At 40.5% G+C, this 22,998-nt stretch overlaps 1 protein-coding gene across 2 annotated transcripts in view; it reads left to right on the top strand.

Moving 5' to 3' along the window:
- The window catches only part of LMNB1 (lamin B1), a 28,718-nt gene that overhangs the window by 4,022 nt on the left and 1,698 nt on the right, over window positions 1–22,998 (top strand). For both annotated transcript variants that reach the window (XM_080972761.1, XM_080972760.1), the window contains 9 exons: window positions 12,219–12,375; window positions 13,802–13,927; window positions 14,971–15,141; window positions 16,787–16,912; window positions 18,459–18,679; window positions 19,372–19,597; window positions 21,263–21,367; window positions 22,302–22,421; window positions 22,683–22,799. In XM_080972761.1, coding sequence (XP_080828887.1) covers window positions 12,219–12,375; window positions 13,802–13,927; window positions 14,971–15,141; window positions 16,787–16,912; window positions 18,459–18,679; window positions 19,372–19,597; window positions 21,263–21,367; window positions 22,302–22,421; window positions 22,683–22,799 — 1,369 coding nt within the window. The remainder of the gene's footprint in view (window positions 1–12,218; window positions 12,376–13,801; window positions 13,928–14,970; window positions 15,142–16,786; window positions 16,913–18,458; window positions 18,680–19,371; window positions 19,598–21,262; window positions 21,368–22,301; window positions 22,422–22,682; window positions 22,800–22,998) is intronic.

Consider the following 22,998-nt stretch of genomic DNA (forward strand, 5'->3'; position numbering starts at 1 on the left):
AAGCTGATGGGCATTCAAATGTTGCGCGTGCACAGCATCATGTGATTGTGTGAGGCGGGGCTCCCCCCCCCCCCCCAATATTTTACTCCAGTTGGCACTCGGTGTTCCAAACTCCCATTGTTCTGGGCGCGTTTTGCGTGCTGTTTCTGAGCCCTGGGCACAGCACTGCGCCTTAGATTTTCGATTAAAACTGCAGAATGGAAGGAAAGGAGGAGCTTTTCCTGCCTCCCCGCTTCCAAAGACAGGAGAAGAGACCCTCTTAAGGATATTAGGGGGGTGGGCTAAACCAGGTGAAAAATGAACATAATATTTTAGCTGCCGTTCATTCATTTGCAACACTGTATTCTTGTTATAGAAAGCATGTGCCCAGACATTCAGTTGTTGCGCCTGTAACCTCGTTTTAAGGTGCCGTTTAGCTCCTAGCTTTCATATCCCACTTTCTAACACTGGCTGGCACCCTTGATGGGGTCATCAGGCCAGGAGCATGTGGCCTCTCTTGGTCCCCAAGAGGATCCCTTCTCACATTGCACCACATGACTGAGGCTGACTGCCTGCTGGGGAGACCTGGGTCTGGGTCTTACTCCGCTGCTTGCATGTTGACGTCATAGACCCTCTTCCATTTCCTGCCTTCTAAATAACTGCCTCCGACCCCACCCTGTCCCTTGGAATCTCCACACCATACTTCCTCCCACCCGTGCCTTCTCTACCCCTGCTTGGGGTAGCCACCTTAGATTTGCGTGCCCCCAAATCAGTTAATATAGGTCAGTGTGGAATTCCTCCATGAAGTTGGTTTCATAAGAGGGTTTGATAACTTCCCCTCACTTTCATGTTTGGGGAGATACCATGTCAGAAGTTAGAATCATGCTATCTACGGAGAAATGTTGGTGTGAGAGAACTCTTTATTCATGTGTTTCCCTCGGCAACACTTTTCATCCTGTTTTATAGAGATGTGCATGATGTTTGGTTCCTCCTTTCTGGCTCCTTCTGTTAATTTATTTGTATTTTCTGTCCATGCATGTTCTCTATGCTCTATTTGTAAAGGTGAGCAGTAAAGTAAGAGCATGTTTTGTAATCTTCACTTTAAAACAAGGCAAAACTTGAGCTAACAACAGATTCAAAATCCACCTTTTTACTCCATTGAAAGATGAGAATCAGGCATGGTTCAGAGCGTGTTATTGTCTCCTCCCCTTTCCTCCCATTCATTTCTCGAGTAGTGAGCATATTAGTCTGACTCCTCTAGCTGCTGCCATGTGCTATAGCTAGTGTGGTAATATTTGAATGAATGAAAAAGAGGCCTGGGAGGTGGTTTCTTAAGAGCAGTTTCCGGTCTAACTGACAGTATGAGGTGTATGACACTGGGGTGGGCCATGTTTTCATCATCATTTCATATGTTCTGATTTGATCTAGATACATGGGTCATTAACGTGATACTTATCTACAAAGTTGTCAACTTGCACAATTTGGCTAACTTTTTAAATAGCTTATCTAAAGTGGTAGTCCCCTTTAGAGCTAAAATAGAAGGGGAAGTTTTTCTGTGTTTGCTTTTGTTGATTTTAGAAAAAAAACCCACAAGATATATTGCAACAACATAGGTACTTACTTTAAATGCAGTTCTTGAAAGAGAAGCGTTTAATACGAATTTTTCCCTATTTTGGTAAGAGCATTCCTGTTCAAGCATTAACAATGCATGTGAGAATTGAAATCACTCCTATTTATGTTCATGTTTCGTTTTTGAGCTTTGCAGAGCTGCCTGCCTAAAGAAATGTGTGTAACTTTGGAAGAAGGCAGATTGCTCCTTTTCTCCAGTGCTCAGTGAATAATTTGGTTCATAACTCTATGGAACCTTTTCATTTTGTATGCTTTCTGGTATTGGGCTTGTTCCTTTTGCTGGCTGGCTTCACTTCTTTGGAATGAACAGGTGCTTGCTTGCACTGATAAGCTTGATTCATACACCTCCAGAGCTCTGCAGAGGAATGCTTTCAGGGGTGCCCTCAAAGCTTTCCTTTAACAGTTGTGTGCTGTCAGTTTGCTGTTGCTTTGCCTTTTTATTTTTTGTTAATGGCATTCAAAATTTGTTTCTTAGGAAGCTTTCACTTGTGCTATTTCTTGTTTTTTTAACCATTTTCAAATCTGGTGTGTGGCCATACACTTGGGGTGAGAAGACTTTTCTCCCTGTAGACCTCTGTTTCCCCAGTCTTATTCTGAAACAGAATGGGCATAGTGGAGGGGTAGCAGAAAGGCACTAAGAAGTCTTGTTGCCTGCCATTTTTCCTGTTCTCTTCTCTGATCCCCCTCCCCAGCTCTGCGTTTGTTTGTTTGTTTGTTGGCAGTGTACAGCTGCAATCGTGTAAGTGAAATTGGGTAAGATGTATTTAATTATATGTTGGAAAAGCTTTTTAAAATTCATTTAGGACAATTTTGTATTTAGGACAATTTTGGATACCTTGAAAAAATGGTTCAGGTGTTGCAATTTTTGTAGTATATTTCACAGTGAAAAACTATGCAAAGTAATCATCTTTTGCTCACTTCATCATCAAAGTTGGCCAACTTCTGTATTCTTATGGCAGTACTCCTGGAATTACAACTCTGAGGGGGCAGTAAACTACAGTTCCAGAATTCTTTGAGGAAAAGAATGTGCTGCAAATGTGCCTCTCCAGTGGCCTAGGAGAAGTAGAATGTTTTTGCCTGGTGCCTAACGATATGTAATGAAGGCACCAGGCAATGTTAGAAACTGGGATAGAAAAGCTAGGAGCCAAATGGCTTCTGGGATCTGGCTTGTGGGCACCAAAACAGAATGTCTAGGGGTGGGGGTGGGGCCGGCAACAATTTTTATTTATTATTTTGATAAGCATGAACTAATATGCAATTCACATAAGTCACACATTGTTAATACATGTTTAATTTGGTGTTTACAATAAAAAAATTGGTACCATGCTTCAGTTTTCAAAACACACTACTCTTTATTGTGAAACTCCTTAACATATTGTCTATCCTTAATGTACACTTCAAGGCTCCATACATTTCAGTAATCCTTGAGTGTCAGCCAGGGGGGAAAATGGCATCCAGACTTTTTGAGGTGCTCGCAAATGGGGAATCTTTAGGTGCAAAATGCTCCTGACACCCTTCTAATTTCAAACTCTGGTGCCAGGGGAGCCTCCCTGTGGAGATCATCCTGCAAACAGGGAGCCACTGCAGAAAAGGCCCTTTATCATGTTGCCACTCTCCAGGTGTCTTGTGGAGGGAGCAAAGAAGCGCCTCAGATGATGATTGGAACTCCTTGCGGTCTCTTTCTGTTTTTAATGCTCTGAATAATTTGGTGTCATCGGAAAACCTGGTCAATTCACTGCTCACCCCAACTGCATAATTTAAAATATATATATATATATATAAAGTACAGTGGACGCTCGGGTTGCAAACGTGATCTGTGTGGGATGCACATTCGCAACCCGTGTCTGCGCACATGTGGGTTGCGATTCAGCGCTTCTGCGCATGCGCAACCGCCGAAACCTGGAAGTAACCCGTTCCAGTACTTCCGGGTTTCAGCTGTCCATAACCCAAAAAAAAAACGCAACCTGAAGGGGCTGTAACCCGAGGTATGACTGTACTAGTTCCAATACAGATCCTTGAGGGACCCACTTCTTACATCCTGTCCATTTAAGCCTACACTCTGCTTCTTGTTCTTTAACCAGTTACTGATCCATAAGAGGGTCTGTCTCTTATCCCGTATGTTAAGATCACTTTGGTAAGGGACCCGATAGTAAAAGCTTTTTGAAAGTACCATGTATGCAATGTCTGTTGGATCATCCCTGTCCACATATTTAAATTGGATAAAATTGCTGCAGTGGTTGCATCTTACCTGCTGACTGCCTTTGATCCATGATCTAAAAGTTTCTTCAAGAAGAAAGTTATGTTCATTTTGCTGTTATGCTTATGGCGTCCTTCTTTGCGTCTGCTTGCATGCTTTTCTTGATTCAACTTGCACGTTTGAACTGCTAACTGGTTTTTTAATGCTATAAATTAGAGTTCAAAGCTTTGTTGCCACCATATTCAAAGCTCTGTTTTACTAATTGTGCCTTCTCAGCAACATTTGCTGTGGTATAATTTGTGGTGGGCAAGTTTTAAAGCTTGGGAAAAGCTACTTCTAAACATTAGTAATAGTCTCAGATAACAGCCTTCTCGTTTTGTGAGGTGTATTAGTATATATAAATATTTGAGAAGAAGAAGAATGTGTCTAGCTGCTGCAGCTTAGGGACTTTGTCTTGCAATGAGGAAAAGAAGGTGATGCTATTATTCCTGTAGAGCCAGGTATGTATCTTTTTGAGTTAGGAGATGCGTTGCACATCCATCAATCCATATGTGGTGGTAATGGAGTCATGAAGGATAAATTTGTAGAACCATCTATCTGTACACACACAAACACACACTCGTTAATTTTTTGCTGGACACTTTCAAATTGACTAGAGTGGTTGAGATAAAATTATGTTTTCATATGTTGGCAGTAGAATAGGAGAATCCACAATATTAGGTTGGAGTTACGGTGTTCTGCTTTTGTGAAGACCATTGCTTGTGGCTTGGTGGTGGTTCTTAAATCTTGAGGCCATCTTTACTGAGTTTCTGTTGCCTTGCTCTTTTTATAATTAGGTTTCTATGTAGCAGTAACTTCTAGGGTTTTGTATAGCTGGGCTAAATTGTAAGGGTGAAATTAAGTGTGGGAATTATGCATGTCAAATGGCTTTTAATCCAGCAGAAGTGTCTGCTAATTAAAGAGATTTTTTATTACTTCTCAGTCCACTGCATTCTCTCCAATAATGTTCTAGATGGTTTTGGGGGACCCTCCTGTGGTAAGTGGCATGTAGAGGAGGGATGAAGAGGGAATCGGCAAAAATGCCTCCTCTTTTCTTAAGTTAGCAGATGCCTCTGCTGGATTTTGCCCTAAAAATCATTGCTTGAAAAAGCAGTGCATGGGTCCAGAAATGATTGCAGGAGGATGAACTCATTCATTCCTTCTGTCTTTAGATACAGTGGAAGAGTGCACCTTTGGGGGTATAGTCAAACCATTGGAGAGTTACAGCGTCTGCTGTGGCTATAGAGATCAATACAGGAGAGACATGTTTTACTGCAGCTGGGGCAGATGAAGGCATCTGGTTTCACTGCTACAGATGTGTCATGACATCTCTTCTCTCTGTGCTCCTCCAGCAGCCATTTCTCCTGGTCAGTGCTGTGGATACATGACCTGTGTGTCTCCAGGCACTTCATCATTTGTCAGTCAATTCCAAAAAGAGTAGCTTTGTTAAATCGGTAGCAGAATGAAGTTGAGAAATATTGTGCTTAACTGTTGCCCCTTTTCTTGTTGCTTCTGTTCAAGTTGTATGCTTTCTAAATTACATTTATTCTTTTTTTAAAAACCGGGAAAATAAACTAGTGCTGTGCATGTGTTCGCTTGCCATAATTAGCTCTGAAGCATCTTATAGTAGAAATATGATGTGGTTTTCTGCCTAGTGACTGAATAGTGTAACTCTTGATATGGATTCTATTTCTCTGGAAACTCCAGCTTACCACTGACAAGCTGGATTTGCAAATTGCTAGAGTAATTATGGTGAATGGGATACTTTGAGATCAAAGTAAATGTACATCTTTTGAAGGGACAGGAATTTCTGTGCAGACTACCCCCTTAAACCTTTAATAAACAGGCTTTTCCATATTAATGAAAACAAGGTTGGAAACCGGGGGTGGGAGGGATATCTTAAAGTGCCAGTAATTTGATTCTCATCTATTTGTTTTAAATCCTCAGGCCCTGCTTCTCATCTTAAGGCCTGATTTGCACATGATTGGCAAAAGCAAAGCAGTTTATCTAGTTCCAAGCCCATGTGGGGTATTTAGATGTCATGTTCTAATTAATCGGATGGTGGTTGAGTTACTGTATTCCTACCTCAAAAACGAGTTGAAACTTTATTTATTTATTTTTTTGCAAAGGTTTTGAGTTAGAAGCAAATTTTATGTGATTTAGAAGTAGGGCTTGGATTAAAGTACATCTGTGGTAACTCCTGTTTGAGCTGTGAAATGTGCACTTACACGTAAGTATAATACTTAGGTTTAATATAATCACTGGTTCCTTTGTTACTTCTTATATTAGCTTATATTAATAGCCAGATAAAATGCAGAAATCTGTGATTCCTAATTGTGGGTGGTGTGTTTTGACACATCTCTTAAGGTTGTATTCAACTTTAAGTAGCAGGTTGGCTTTCTGGAAGCTAAGAAGGGAAAAACCAATATTATAGAGAGCTGCTTTCTCCATTAATGTTAAGAACAATCTTGTATAAGCACTCAGTTCTGGGTGAGCTACTTAACTTCTGCTGTTAAAATGAGTAACAACCCAGTGAGAAAGACCCTTGTAAGAGATATTACTGTATACAGGTGAGCACCCTGGAGAACCATAGTGGCTCGTGAGAAAACCCACCTGAGATCCCAAAGAGGACCTCTTCGGGCTCTGGGAAGGATCTCCTCGCAAGCTGGAGGGGCAGTGGGGCTTTATTGAGCTGCTCAGCCTCACTTCCTAGCATCAGACGTGTCCCCAGAACCCAAAGAAGATCTGTGTGAGCTGGAGGGGCAGCAGGGCTTGCTCAGCTGATACACTGGGATGCGGCTGCTGCTGCGCTACCCGGCACACAGTGTTAGAAACTGGGATAGAAAACCTAAGAGCCAAATGGTCCCTGGGACCTGGATTGTGGATGCCAAAACAGAATGTCTATGGGCCATTTTGGGGGAGGGGGGTCAGCCACACTTTCTATTTATTATTTTGATAAGCATGAACTAATATGCAATTCACATAAGTGACACATTGTTAATATCACATTTTTAGCAGAAATTGTTAATACTTTTTAATTTGGTGTTTATACTAAAAATATTGGTATCATGCTTCAGTTTTCAAAACACACTATTTATTGTTAAACTCCTTAACATATTGTCTATCCTTATTGTATACTTCAAGGCTTCAAAGCACATATAGTTCAGTAATCCTTTAGTGTAAGCCAGGTGCAAAAAATGGCACCCAGACTTTTTTGAGGTGCTCGCAAATGGAGAACCTTTAGGCATGAAATGTGCCTGGCACCCTTCTAATTTCGAACCCAGCCTGCACTCAGTTGTTAGGCAATGAGGCTGAACAGTTCAACAAAGCCCCGCTGCCCCTCCAGTTCACGATGAGATCCTCTGGGGTGAGTTTCCTTGCAAGCCAGGAGTGTGCTCCCTATTTCCGGATACCCGGCACCACGTATATGTGCAGTCACATACAAATAGATCACATGTAAATGGGAGTGGCCTGCATACATATAGCAGTAAATAGGATGGATTTGTGTTCTTGGTAAGTGTATTGCCTATTACCCTTGTGCATTCTACTGTAGGAAACAGAAACCTAGCTGCTTGTTAATTGTACCTCAACTTTGCTTCATTCCTTGTGCTGCTACTGCATGATTTTGAATATGGTCAAAATAAGTTTGACAGGGTTGGAAAAGTGAAATGGATATGTGAAGTTCTGTGGTATAATACTTAATGCTTGTAAAATCTGTATTGGGTGGCATTACCTGAAACCAAATACATCAGTTTCAAATTGCTTGAAAGATTGTGAAATCTTGCCTAAGAGTAAATTGTAAAGCATGGTACTTTTGCCATCTAAATATTATTGTGGAAAACTAGACTTCATATCAGTAACAGGGGCTTCTGTAATCTTCAGACTTTGTGTCTTAATTTTCCTCATATTATTTAAATGTGATGAAAAGTAAGTTTTAAAACAGTTAAATAAATTAGAACACAATTTAAAAAGAATATACTGCATGTAGTGCCAATTTCACATTAATCAATACCATAGTGTTTGAAAGTTCTGTGGTGAATAAGTGTATAGACTATATTTTGGAACTACTAGGTTGAGGATTGCCAGAAGAGAAACTCTTAAGCACACAGCTGCAGACGTGAAAGGTTGTACAGTATCTATTAGCTGTCAATCATTAACTTACATAGTAAGATTGCCAGCAGCTAAGAGGAACAGAATCTTGTACAATTTTTTTTCCTGTTACTATCATCCAGTTCCAGGAACAGAAGATTTCTTTTAAGGAAATAACGTTTTTTTCATTCTTACTTTCCTGCTTCCTTTTTTAAAAAAGGCATATTTATGAAATTGCATTGAAAATCTACATCCCTATGGGCCTGTTATTAAGACAATGACTTGATTGATTCAGCAAGTGTTAAGTATAGTTCAGCTGGTGCACAGGGCAACTGTTCAGAGGGTAAACATAGTTGAAACAGCTGTCCCAAGTCCATATTGCTGTGTTAAAGTATGGACCTCAATAGGAGAGTTAGTATAATCTGATTTAAATGAATGTTTCTCCCTCAGTTGCAATTCAGACTATTATCCAAATCATCCCTTTTGCACATGGCCGTTGTACTGATGGCACAATGATTATTTTCAGTGTTTGAATCCTTGTGCTTATGAAATCAGACTATAGGTAGATGAAGCTCTTGTCTGTCATTTACTCTGATTCAGCATACAACTACTATAATTGTAAGCTTTTCAGTGATTTGCCAAATGTGGCATATGGTTACGGCAAAGTAAGGCAGCTGGGTCACTTCAAGTATTTACTGAAAACTGTCCAATTTGTCATGTGCTGGCCCCACGTGTTTGGTGTAACACAGTACTCTTAAATCAAGAGTTTTTGAACTTTCATGAATTTAATATGTCTCAGATACTCCTTGGCATACCCCCCCGCCCCCAAATAGGGCATGGATGTAGAGTGGCATTCTTTTCAAGATAAGATAGGTGCACACTATCTGAGCTTTCTAGAAACAGAGAATTTACCAGCTGGGTGACTGGGTCTCTGCCATGAGTGTCTATTTTGTATTGTTTTGATTTAAATACATCTGCTGTTTTTGTGTGTTTAACTGTGTTTTTGCTGGTTTTATTGTACATCATCTTGAGCTGATGGTGTAAATAGCCATTGATAACTAAGGACAATAATAATGCAGAGAGAAAAAGCTAGTCAATATTATTCTCTTAAGGTCATTGATGCTGAATATTACAGCCTGTAATAATTAGGTACTATATGTTTTTAAAGGCTGTGCTTTGTAGCAGGAACCCCCCACCCCAATCGTTCAGTTTGTACAAACTTCACACACTCACACTCACACACTACATATGCCACACTTCTGTTATAAATTCATAGAAAAATCAACCATACATCGGATTTGCACTGTTCCATTTTTATTTTACTCCATATGACAAGGACTATCAAAGGGGAGTGGCTTGGTTCTGGTCAGCCATAATCCCTTCACCATCCCAGCACATCCACAGGAGCCCTGCCCAGTTGCTATGCCAACCCTGATGGTCCTAGACAGAAGACCATCAAGATCACAAAGAACTTGCATATGGGAGTGGATTCAGCATGGACTGAAACAAAGGACAATGATCAGATCTTCCCTCTGGGGGCAGGAAACTGCCAACTCCCCTTTGTCTCCTGGAAGTGACTCATGGGCAGGGGGAAAGGAGGAACCAGCCAGGTGACAGGACACTCAGGTTACCACCACAACTCCTCCCTCAACCCCTCCTTTCTGTAATGTATGCATGATGTTTCTGGGGGTGGGCTTGACCTAGAGGAGGGGAACTTCAAAAGTTTTTATAAGGTCTTGCACACCATCTTTCTGGGTCTTTCCTCTCTCTTGCAAGTGAGGGGAACACCCTGTTGCAACAGTTCAATAAAGGCCAAGCCTACAGGCTGCTGTTTTGCTCCAAGTTATCCTGGTTGGTGTCTTTGTTTTTGTCCAAGGGAGCCCTCGGATTTTTCCGGTAACACTTGAAATCTTAAAACTAAGTTACTTTTCACTGTATTTTTTTTACTGCCTTATCACTTTTTAAAAGCATATATGGGGTAGGGGTGGGGAACAAACTTAGGTTCCCAGGAAAGAGAGAACAAATCACCATCTACATTACAGTAATTTACTGTTTTTTGAATTGGGTGCCAAATTTAAAAAAGCAGTTAAGTATACCACCAGCAGCAAATGAAGACTCAAGAGTGCCCTTCGAATGCACTCCTGATGCTTGGTGATTAATTTGCCACACAGGATTACCTGTGCTGCGCCTGATGCCAGGTGATAACAGGTGGGCATAGTTCAAGCCAAATCATGTCATGGGCCCAATGGGGAGGCCTGGCAGACCTAACCCTAATTAGGCTCCAGACTGGAGGTTTCCTAGTACCAAACTGGCTCGGTGGCATGTGTGAACCTAGCACCCCTACTGGTTTGTTTGGCCAGCAGCTGCCTGCTTCCTTTACATTCCGTCTAGCCAATTGAATTGCAAGCCCTAGCTGTGGTGAAATGGCTGTAGTGGCCCTGAAACTCATGTTTTGTGAATAGTGTTGTGGCAAAGGGTTTGAGACTACTTGCATTTTTACCTAGGAGACTCAGAAACTGCCCTTTACTAAGCCAGACCATCTTGCTCAGTATTCTGGAAACCCAGAAGGGTAATAATAAGTAAAAGAAAAGAAACTCAGTTTTGCCCAAGAGGTAAACCAGGCTCCTGGTAAAAACGAATAAATGTGTGGGTTCTTAGTATGTTCCACCTCTTGTTATCTCTTCTGGGTCAGACTAATCTGTTCCCTGAGCTATTGGATTTGGAAACCGCCTTCCTTGCTGAGAATGGAATTTCTGTTTCTTCTCTGTAGCCCGGACTCATTTTGGTGACAGTATGGATAACAATGGATATTCCAGTTATGGGGTATGGCACCCCACAATAAGGAACTGCATTATAACATTACACAGCTTTGATAGCTTTAGCTGTGAAGTTGTTTATAAATAAACAAATACATAAAAGCCACAGTTGTACAACACTTAAGCAAATAAGCAAATGCTTGGAAAAGTACTTGTTACATATAGAAAGTCTCTAGTATGTTCTCATTAAGATGAGGATTTCATACGCTGGCTTCCTATGAAACTTATGAAGGCCCACCTCAGTGTTTGCATTGGGAAGAATGGTGGTTTTTTTGGTTTCCGCTGCAGGCCTGCCCACCAACTTATGTACTGTTGGGGTAGCTTCCGTTCTGGGGCCTGAAGGACCTCAAATCAAATCACTCTTCATCTAAGTTTTCTACCTAAGAGCTCTATAGATGTGCAGCAAGGAGAGAGAAAATTATAGGTCATATCCCACCAAGTTTTACTCAGCGTAGACCCATTAAATTTATTCCAGTGGCTGTGAGTGGAGTTTTAGTAACTTGAGTAGCTGCTTGCCTTTTCCCCATGACTAGGAAAAGGAGAGTAGATTGTACAAATTTGTTCTGCTTATGTATTTTATTCTGCTCACAGAACTGCTTTCCCTGGCACATAATTTGGATTGTACAAAATTCAAAGTTTTTTGTAGATATGTTTTGGGCTTTTACTTTTTACAGTGCTAGTGTCCCAGCTGCACAATAACAATTTTATGATGGTGCTAAAAGCAGTTGAGTGTGCTGAATAACTTGAACTTCAGGTTCTACAGTCATTCAGCAAGTTAATATTGCACTTTGGTTTTTCTCTATAAAATAGAGGCTATACTTAATCTTAGCATCTTTGCAATCTTATTCTTCACTGTTTTGGCATAGAGTGCTTGCATTGCAAAAATAGCTAAGTGTTTTTGATTGGTTTATATACAGCCAGCAAAATCTTAATCGCTTTTGAAAATCTAGCTATGTACTATGATGAAATATTAGTTTAGTGTTACAGTGGTACCTCGGGTTAAGAATTTAATTTGTTCTGGAGGTCCGTTCTTAACCTGAAACTGTTCTTAACCTGAAGCACCACTTTAGCTATTGGGGCCTCCTGCTGCTGCCGCACTGTCGCTGCACAATTTCTTTTCTCATCCTGAAGCAAAGTTCTTAACCCGAGATGCTATTTCTGGGTTAGCGAAGTCTGTAACCTGAAGCGTCTGTAACCCAAGGTACCACTGTACTAGTTCTTCACTAGAAAGGATTACACAGAATGAGGCTTTTATCTTCACATGGCTTATATATTAAGAACTGTAAGGATGAAGTAAATTACATCTCACTAGAGTTTAAGTCTTTTAGCAGATTTTCCATTCCCCACAAACCAGTGGAATCCAACTATAGTCATACAGCTCTTTTTAAGTTTCATCTTGCATTGAAGAAAATATCTGAGGTACCTTATTGAACTTCGTTTTCCTGTTTTTTAATTATTGTTGTTTTTAGCTATGCAAAAAAAGAATCTGATCTAAATGGAGCAATGCTTAAGCTTCGAGAGTTTGAAGCTGCTCTGAATGCTAAAGAAGCTGCACTTGCCACAGCACTTGGTGACAAGAAAAGCCTGGAGGTGGACCTTGAAGATTTAAAAGATCAGATTGCTCAGGTAAATATATAAGTTACTACACAGTGCGCTTCAGGCCAGCTTGGAATAAGCAGCAACAGCATCTTACAAATGTGGCTACAGCTCGTTGAGTAGTTAATAATGCTCACTATTTTAATTAAAACAAAACTGGTGAGTGTGTTGAGAAATTACGGGGTGGGATCTGCACAACAGAGCAGATTTTGGGGCGAACAGGAGGCTACAATGGGGGGTGGGAAAGGAAGGTGAAGTCTGTTGTGCAACCTGAAGTCTATTGCACTTGTGACACCATAGGAAGCAACTTAGTTTCTCATAATAGCCTAGTTTGGATGTAATGATAATGGTTACTGTAATGTACAGTAGCCTAGATCTCATGCACTCGCACCTCAGCTGTTTTGGTGCAGCCAGGAGGCAATCAAAACCTTTAACTTTTGATTTAGATCAATTACAGTTTAGCATTGTGGTCAGACTGTAAATTAGTTAATCCTAACTATGGTTATTTGAAGCAGATCCGTTTTCCTAAACTATGGGTTGAAATTTACTTGTTTTGGCCAATCATTGCTATGACCAGTATTTGACATTAGCCAGGTGCCAGGTGCATTTTGCAGCTAGCTTTTACCACTTGCAACCATGTGAAGATTCCAGGGTGCCAGGATGGCATCTGGCATATCCACCATCTGGGGATCATTGAATGGACTGTTTTCACACACTAAGACCCCATCTTGTAGAATTCTATTAGTTATATGTTATCTGCACAATCAGAATGAATTTCTGGAACCAAATTACTTTTTCTGTGCACCCTGAGCAGGCACAGTCACCATTAAGAAAAAGAGGTTGGAATAGGCCAGTATATATGTGGACTGCTCCTGAATCAAGTGACTTTTCTTCTTTAAGTTCTCAATGCTCTTGACCTAGCCCAGAGTCGTCATCTGAACTAGCCATATGTTTAACTGATAATCACAGTCAGTCCATTTGAATAATAAGGCTATAGAGCTGTCTTGCCCCAAAATGGCAACTAGACATTCCATTTTGGTGAGTGTAACCTTGGTTTAAGGGGAGCTATTTGGTGCCTAGTTTATATATGCATTTTTCACACTGGCTAAGACTAACTGTGGCTTGTCTGGGTTCACTTACCTAATGTTAGTTTTGAACTGACGCAAAAACCTCCCAGCTCTTTATGCCAGGCAAAGGGGTGCAGTGTGTAAGCCCCAAGACTTGCTGTTGCTTGTTCCCATGATGATAAACCAAACAACGGTACGTGAGACATTGTGGATCAGTAAATGAGCAGTACTTAATGAAGAGTGAACTTGACTTCAGTGCATCAAATGTGCTTTATTCTATAATTGGCCAGCTTTATGAAAACTTTGCCAGATGGCACTTAATTTTTACTTGTGATAATTATTTTATGCTGGAATTGTGTTTTTGCTAATTTGTAATTATTTCTTTTAAGCTTGAAGCAGCTTTAGCTGCTGCTAAGAAGCAGCTCGTGGATGAAACTTTACTGAAAGTGGATCTTGAAAATCGCTGTCAAAGTTTGATTGAAGACCTGGAGTTCCGAAAAAATATTTATGAAGAGGTAATATAGTTCAGGTTCTAAGGTAATGTTATGCAGTGACAAGCCAGTGTGCACCCTGGCTTCAAATCAGGTCTCTGTGTCTGCCTCCAAGTAGTGATAGACGGATCAGTCTATTTCTGATCTGTGTCAATTTTGCACATGTGTCTATCCCAAAGTCTGTCCTGTTACAGCACTAAACTTCGATTTTAAAAACAACAACACAAATTGGTGTTTTGATTTGAGCTTAAATATGGATGTGTGCTATGTCTTAATGTATGTATTTCTAAAGGTGATTTATCCTAAAATACATGTTTTATGCATTTTGGTAAAAATTTTGAGTAGAGAACAATCATAACATTTGCGAAAGCATGCTGTCCGAAGGATTATTGCGTTTTGATCCATGTATTAGTATGGGAAGTGAGTATAAGGTTGGTTGCTTATAAAAGCAAACCGAATACATTTCTCCATCTTTACTTCAGACTCTCCAAGGCTGTGGATTTTTTGTGCTTGTATTCCTGTCTGTCTCAGCATTGCTTCCAGTCAGTGAAGGAGGAGATATACCCTCATTTTTCTATACCTGAAGCGTTTCCAGCTATTTCCTGTGCCAGCCCATTGCCCTAGCTTACATGGCAAAAGGGGGGTATTTAAGAGACATGGCCAGGACTGTTTACTTAACAGAAGAACTGGTTTGACCTTTTTAGCAATATTCTCAGATCCAGTCTTACAAATAAAGAACCCTAAGACTGGAAGCAATCCCAAGAGGATACCCATTCTAATCCCCAAGCTCATAAAAGTAATATATTGGAGCACATTTAGTAAGAAGATTTGGGGGGGGGGGGCACCCTCGTAAAAGTGGCATATCAAAAAAAAATATTTGGAGTATTTCTCTTAAAAGCTGAGCCCCAAGAAACCTATTTAAGCGAGACTTTCCTTCTTATCAGTATACAAAGCAATTGCAATCTAGCTGGAAAGCCAATGGGGTCATACTTTATTTAATATGCCATCCTTGCTTTTCTTTGCTTAGTGAAATTGTGTTATTGAAAAGTAATGTTATTCCTCCTTAGGAAATCAATGAGACAAGAAGAAAGCATGAGACCCGTCTTGTTGAGGTGGACTCCGGGCGTCGGATAGATTATGAGCACAAACTTGCTCAGGCGCTTCAAGAAATGAGAGAGCAGCATGATGTGCAAGTGAAAATGTATAAGGAGGAGCTTGAAGAGACATACCATGCCAAAGTATTAATATTTACTCTTGCATATAATAAAATCCTGATAGTTGTGTTACAGAAACTTTGTCTGAATAATTGAAATAGAAACTGTTTCTGGATGTGAGCTTAAATTTCATTTCTTCTAGAGATTGATAGGTAGTAATGGGTTAAACACCAATATACAAAATAGAAATTTCCTTTAACGTGAATGCTTCTTTTAAAAACAACTTATTTTGAACTAGTGTAGCTGTAGTGAATAAAACTCAACACAATTTCTTTTAATCTGGGCAAAGAAGCAAAGTGGAATATATATTCAAGTCAACAAGGGTGCATGTTAACATTTCAGAAAAGCTTTGCTAATGTTAAAGATGAGTTACTGTAGACAACTGGAATGTTTGAAGAGCAGGGCGTTTTCTTATAGTCAACCTGGGGCTGCAGGCTTCCCTGTGTCATACTTGACTGATCTAGTACAGAATGAGCTGTTCAGAAACCACTTGCTTAAGAAAAGGTAGTGCGGGCCCGCACCATTTAAGTGCTATCCAATCAGTGCAGCCAAAGTTACTGCTAGTCCTCCATATCTGGCCAACATTCCAGGCTATCCCATTTCCTTGTCTTGTGCATCCTACTTGAGCTGAAAGGGCCTTTGCTATGCACCTAAAGACTCCTGCTCGCATTTGTAGATTTACTTCTATGGAGATCCTGAAGGTCTTAACATGGTGAATACAGTGGTACCTCTGGTTACGAATGGGATCCGTTCCGGAGGCCCGCTCGCAACATAAGCAGAACGCAACCCGCGTCTGTGCGGGTAATGATTCGCCGCTTCTGCGCATGCACATGACGGCATTTTGAGCATCTGCGCGTGCACGAGCAGTGAAACCCGGAAGTAACCCTTTCTGGTACTTCCGGGTCGCCGCGGGATGCAACCTGAAAATGCTCAACCTGAAGCAAACGTAACATGAGGTATGACTGTAGTGCTTTTCCAAGACGGAGTCATTCGGCAGTCAAATGAATTTCCTGCTTACTGTGCTTCTTTCCTTCATATGTAGCCTTAAAACTTAGCTAGCCTCAGAAGGCATTCTTAAAATACTGTATGTTAATCTTTGTGCTGTCTTGTGAAGCTGTACTTCATTGCATTGGAAAACTTGCAACTGTAGTATAGCTGGTGTGGATTGTTTTCTTTTAAAAGCATTAAGCAACAACACCATTACCTTCAACTAAGTTGAGTTCACTTGTAGCTATATGACTCTGAACAGTTTTGGATCACTGTTGAAAGTTATTGAGGAGCCATTCTATAAGTTCAGAAGGTCACTTTGATGGTTTTTCTAGTAAATCCTTGCATTCCTTTGAACATTATTTGCTATCATGGTTCCTTAGCTTATTAAATGCTTCCATATTTAGTTGATGAAAAAGTTGAGGAAATGGCACGTGGCCTAAGGGGAAAATAAGGATAAAAGGATCTGATTTTTTTTTGTGGTTGGAGGGGTTGTCCCGGAGAAATATTACATATGTTCTTAGCTGTCAGATTTTCAGAAAAGCCTGCATGACAGGTTTCCTGTATTACACGCAATGTGTGCCTTACTTAATGTTGTTGCAGATATTTTAAAGTACAAGCACTTGCTTCTCTATTTGTTGGCAGACCAAATGTGGAGTGTGTTCTGCTTGTTTTCCTGCAGCTTGAGAACGCCAGACTCTCTTCTGAAATGTCTAGCTCTGCAGCCAACACTGTCAGAGAAGAACTCATGGAAAGTCGCATGCGCATTGACAGCCTCTCTTCCCAACTGGCTAATTTGCAGAAAGAGGTAAGGGATTCCACAGTCCTGTCTTTATCACCTTAGTAGCAGGTAAGTACTTCTCAGATATTTTATGCATTACATTACAAGTAGTTCAGTGGTTTTCCAGGCTACTGTTGTGTGTGTTGTACTTTAATCTTTTTATTCTTTTTTTAAAAATCCTGCATTTGAAATAGACTGGGCCAATTTGTTGTCCATTTTGGGGTCAATTCCACCTTTTGTTCCCCTCTTGATTTATGAAACTCTTACTATTGTTCAGTCTGACTCCATTGTATTGATTACCGAAAATGAACAAATGCTTCTTTTTAGACAAGAGGAATTCATTGTGTGTTTGTGCTGTAATTCTGCTGGAGCATAGAATTCAGTTTCCTGAGATTCTCAGCTTTCATTTCTAATTTTTAAATAATAAACTGTGTTTTTGACCCTTAGGTTTATGAAGATTTGCTGGAATGTTTGTAGGGAATACCCAAATTTTGGGTGACTTTGTTGGCCAACTAAAAACTTGTCGCTAGGACATGCCCAAAGGAGTGGGGACTTCTCCCTGACCTTATGCTGCATCTTTGAAACATAGCACTTCAGGAGCAAACAGAAACTCCTCTATTGTTCCTCTCAAACTTGCCAATGGGGAGGGGTGGATTTGTTTGTTTTTGCCTGTCAGTTGGTGCTGCAGCCCCTCTCAAGGTTTGAAGTCAGTGAGGGGAGGTCAAGGATGGTTTGGGATCTCATCTTGTACCCAGTAAATACAGAGTTAAAACAAATGACAGACTTTCATCCCCGCGCCAGCACCCCATAGCTCTGGTCCCAGGAAGAAGCCTTTGGCTCAATCTCAGTCAGCAGAGCCTGGTTGACTTCTCTCACCACGTCAGGATAGGAGAGTGAAATTGACATACGGTAGTGATATGTAGTGATTCCTCAGAAGATTAGAGGGGCCCAAACATTATTTGCAGGGTCTGGGGTAGGGCTTCAGGGTCCTCCTTAGCCCCTTCTTTTAACCAGTAAAATCAAAATGGTCCTTCATAGCCAACCCAGGCATTTATGTAAGCTTGCTTAATTTACAGAACTATATGGGTTGCAAAATTGAGATTATTTTGGTTCACTTTCAATTTTCTGTTCAGTGTGCACAACATCACTGATTATCATCAGCTGCATCTTAATGCCATTCTCTTTCTTAAGCCATGCCCATGCCCTTTGCGTAATATGCTAGCAAATGAGAAAATATAAGTGCTTCAGCTTGTCTGTGTTCCAGTAATGAGCCAGTTCTGCAATTGTTCAGTGACTTGCTAGATTTATTCTTGCCCAACATAGGAAGTGTCTGTACGTGTGTGTGTTCTGTTTGTGCTTTTTTTGAAAACAGATTCACAACCATAGACATCAGCTTTGTCACTTTTAAATATGAAGCAATAGACACAATACCTTGCACAACAGGCAATTTGTATTAAAAACAGGAATGTAACACTTGCATAGCTCTTCATATTCATTCTATGTCTTTGAATATTGGCTTTTAGAAATTAAAATTCCTGAAGTTGGTGTCTGCATTTTTTATTTTCTTTTTTAGTCTAGAGAATGGCTAGAAAGGATGCAAGAACTGGAGGATATCCTGGCTAAAGAAAGAGATAACTTTCGCAGGGCACTGTCTGATAAAGAGAGAGAGATGGCAGAGATAAGAGACCAAATGCAACAGCAGTTGAGTGATTATGAACAACTCCTTGATGTAAAATTGGCGCTTGACATGGAGATCAGTGCATACAGAAAGCTCTTGGAAGGTGAAGAAGAAAGGTAAGAAATAGTTGTCATTTTACAGGAGAATGGAAGTTATCCTAAAGATTATGTACTCCAACTACCTGCCCAATTATTCCAGGCACATGCAGTCCATGTTTAAGAAGGGGAAGGGATATTGGCTATATGTGAAGAGCAAAATATTTTAACAACTAGAGATGAATGATGGAAAGAGCTTCTCAGTCAAGTGTAAAACTTTTCCCCAGTTGCTGAATGTGAACACTAGTATCTCTCCAGGTATAATGTCTTATGAAATAGAAGGCATTTAAATTATGGTTTATAGGTATATACAGCCAAACTATTCCTCTTATGCTTGGTGTTTTGCAAGGTAAATATTTTCTCTTGAAGTTTTAATGGTTGATTTAAATGTTGCTCTTCACCCTGGGCACTCCCAACTGAAATAGTATAATAATAATTTTTAAAGGAAACTTAATCCCTCATTCCCAGGCCAACCCTGTCCTTGAAAACCCTTAGTCCCAGCCCTGGTTCTTCCCACCCACTCTAAATGGTGGGGAAATAATCCAAAATGCACATACTTGCTTGAAATCCAACCTTGCAGGTAATTAATATATTCAACGTAATTATCAGAGTTTACAAAACATGTTACTAATCCATGCTGCCTGAGGAGAGAGATGAAAGCACACTTGAAAAGTGTGTGTTGATGGGTTTCCTTTTTCCCCCCCCTTCCGCAGATTGAAACTTACTCCCAGCCCATCTTCTCGTGTGACAGTCTCTCGGGCATCATCCAGCCGCAGTGTGCGCACAACCAGGGGAAAGAGGAAGAGGGTTGATGTTGAGGAATCTGAGGCCAGTAGTAGCGTTAGCATCTCTCATTCAGCTTCTGCTACTGGAAATATCTGCATTGAGGAAATAGATGTAGACGGGAAGTTTATCCGCTTGAAAAACACTTCTGAGCAGGTATGGAAACCTGAATAATCAGATGAGGTGGTTAAAATGTAGATGACATTTCCCTGGATGACCGGAGAAAGAAGCAGCAGCAGCAACAAACAAATGTTCTCCTGTGACTGATGACTTGTCCTGCAAAAGTTGAGAGTGGCTCAAGAGTGTAAAACTCTTAAATGGTCTTACAAGATGTGTCCCAGGTGAAACAATAAGGGTTGCATAGTGATCAAGTTGATATTGATAGAAAGGGTTAGAAGGCATATCTATTTCACCATCCTCCCTGTGTTTTGAATGGCTTGATGTTCAAGTGTATATAATGACTTATATGGTAAGCCAGCTACTTAAACGTTCCAGGGATAGTGCCTAAAGCCAAAATCATATCTAGTTAAAACAAACTGGGCGCCATGGCAGGTGGGATTGCCAAAGGCCTCCCCCCTCCAGATGCCCCCCTTCTTTCCACCCCATTTTTAATTAATATTTTTGCCAAGCTGAATGCGTACAAGACCAGCAGAAGACAAAGTAAAGTACAGGTACAATTATGAAGAAGATCTGCAGAAGGGACATGGAAAAGAGTTAAGATCCTCGGACATAAGATCACCAGGTTGATGGACTAGATGGAACAGACAGAAAGGACTGACAGAACCCGAGACCAGGAAGAAGAGACGGTGGATGAAGATTGGCAGAAAGCTTAAAAATTCATTTAGAGAAATATTGCAAAATTAATGACTGTTAGGAAAATCTTGGAATGAAACTATTAGGCTTTAGTAGAAATGTTATAAGGAGTTATGTATAAATAAGTTTTTAAGTTCTAAGGTGTGTTTTTTTATGGTAAGATAAGGCTAAAATAAATTAAGACAACTAAAGGACAGAATACAGTGAAAGATGGAAAGGATTTGCTGAGATAATTAATAATTAGAATACAAAAAAGGGAGGTTTGAGGAGGTCGAGGAAACAAGTTAATGAAGATAAGGGTATGGGAATATTGGATTTGTTTTTAAATTTATTCTTTTGCTCTTGTTTTTGATTTTAGTGTATTGTATGTTTTGTACTTTTTATTCTCCTTTTATTGATTTGTATTGTTTAATCTCTTTTTTCTTGCTTTTTCTTTTTCTTTTTTTTATGTAACTTTAAATTCCCAATAAATATCATTTTTTAAAAAAAATAATGAATGCGCACATGTTAAATGCATATAACTTGCAAGTGCACTGTAGTGACATTCTATACATTGATATTCAGAAGTATGCCCCATTGAATTCAGCAGGACTTCCTCCCAGGTAACCATATATAGTCGAAGTGGGGTACCTCTGGCCTGTGGTCTTAATCATGCCCACCAGAGCATTTTGTCCCAAGCCATGTGCACCTGTCCTACATTTGACATATATGATGGGTTGGGAGGGGGCAGCTAAAAACCTTACTAACTGAAAGGGATGCCTGCAGGCACTAGCAGTTGGCAAAGCCCTTTTCAATGTGCTGTGCAAGATCACAGAGGGATTTCTGAAGACCCCTGCAGTCAGAAAAGGTGACGTCAGGTGATTGACAGGTGGGCAGCCTGTCTGTGTCAAATGTTGTTCATAAGGGGTCAGGTGGGGATAAAAACAACCTGGTTTATAAGACTAGTCTTAATGTTCAGAAATAAGTACATAATGGCTTGACATTAAAACATCACCTGCTTTTGTTTAGGACCAACCAATGGGAGGTTGGGAGATGATAAGGAAAATAGGAGACTCTTCTGTCACTTACAAATATACCTCAAGATATGTGCTGAAGGCAGGCCAGACTGTTACAGTAAGTGAAACCTACTTTTTGAGATATCAAAATGTAACTTGGGATTAGCGTGTTGGAAACGTGCTTTGGGTCTAACGTGGGTTCTTTGGTAATTGCTGCTGCTGCTCCAATCTAGGTGTATGTATTTCATTTTCTATTAAGGACTTTCAGTGGCTTCCTAAAGAGTTGCAAACATTGTTACACACAGTGATCCTAGTAAATTCATCTCTTGAAAACCCTTTGGTGGAATAATAGGAAAATGGTGGTGGAATATTTATCTGGTTGGAACAGAATGAGCTTTTAACCTTTTCCCTGTGCCAGTCTCGATATTTTTCTCTCAGACTTGGGCTGTTTCTTCTACTGCCAGGCTTTCTGGTGCTGAGCCTGGTTAGAAGCAAAATGTAAAAGGTGGAGATGAGTGGGTTTGTCACTCCTCCCCAACACCAGTTTTCCTGTGTCAGTATTCTGAGGGAAACAGTAACTCCTGCTTAGCGAGTGATGCTACTTTGCACTTAGGCACCTCTAAACATGAGAGGGAAATAGAGCATGCATGAGCAAAAAGTGTGTCACCAACTGGAAAAGTTTGGAAAGCTCTGGTGTGAGCCATCTAACCTGCACCCATGGCAATTACAGAACTCTCCAGAAAGCTGTGGGTCCTGGGTCTGTTTTGGAAGGGCATGACTCCACCCTGCAGATATCTACATTATCTACAGATATTGCAAATGGGGTGCAACTTGTATGGTACTCTATAAATCGCTTTTTATAAAGTTCAGCTAAGAAAATTTAACTTATTACAAATGCAGTTATTATGGATCAATCCCTTTAAGCTGAATGTATTTGTCTAGGTCTTCCGCCATTTATTTGCTTCCAGAACTATTGCTGTAGATAGAGCTTGCATAATTCTTTTCTGGAAGACGTATTTTAATCCTGATTGACGTATCTTTCCCTTTCCCAGATATGGGCTGCTAATGCTGGAGTAACAGCCAGTCCTCCTTCTGACCTCATCTGGAAGAACCAAAACTCTTGGGGCACTGGCAAAGATGTGAAAGTTGTGCTGAAAAACTCTCAGGGAGAGGTAATGTTGGAAACCTGGCTAACCTATGCTCATCACAAACTAATTTGTATAGTGAGAATAGCCCCCAAAGTGGAACAGAACTGTACTTTTTGCTTGGATATATAGTGTACTGGTACAAGCCACTAGTACAGTCTGTGTCAGATTCTAGATTGACAACAGTCATACTAACATCCAACAAATGGTCACTAAAAAATGCCAGATAGCTTAACATTACCTTAATGTTGCAAGCATTGACTAACTGAACAGCTGCATCTGTTACAGGAAGTTGCTCAGAGAAGCACCGTCTTCAAGACAACTTTACTTGAAGTTGAAGAGGTGGAGGAAGTAGATGAAGAACCAGCTGAAGCTGTAGAAGAAGAGGATCTATTCCACCAGCAGGTATCTTATAACTTACTTGCACTGGTATGCTTTCGAACTGCTAGGTTGGCAGGAGCTGGGACAGAGCAACAGGAGCTCACTGCTGTCATGCAGATTTGAACCGCCAACCTTCCAATTGGCAATCCCAAGAGGCTCAGTGGTTTAGACCACAGCGTCACCTGCTTCCTGTAACTTAAATAGTGATGTGGAAAATAAACCT

Source organism: Podarcis pityusensis (genome assembly GCF_964106645.2).
Source record: "Podarcis pityusensis genome assembly, chromosome: 11".
NCBI classification, from domain to species: domain Eukaryota; kingdom Metazoa; phylum Chordata; class Lepidosauria; order Squamata; family Lacertidae; genus Podarcis; species Podarcis pityusensis.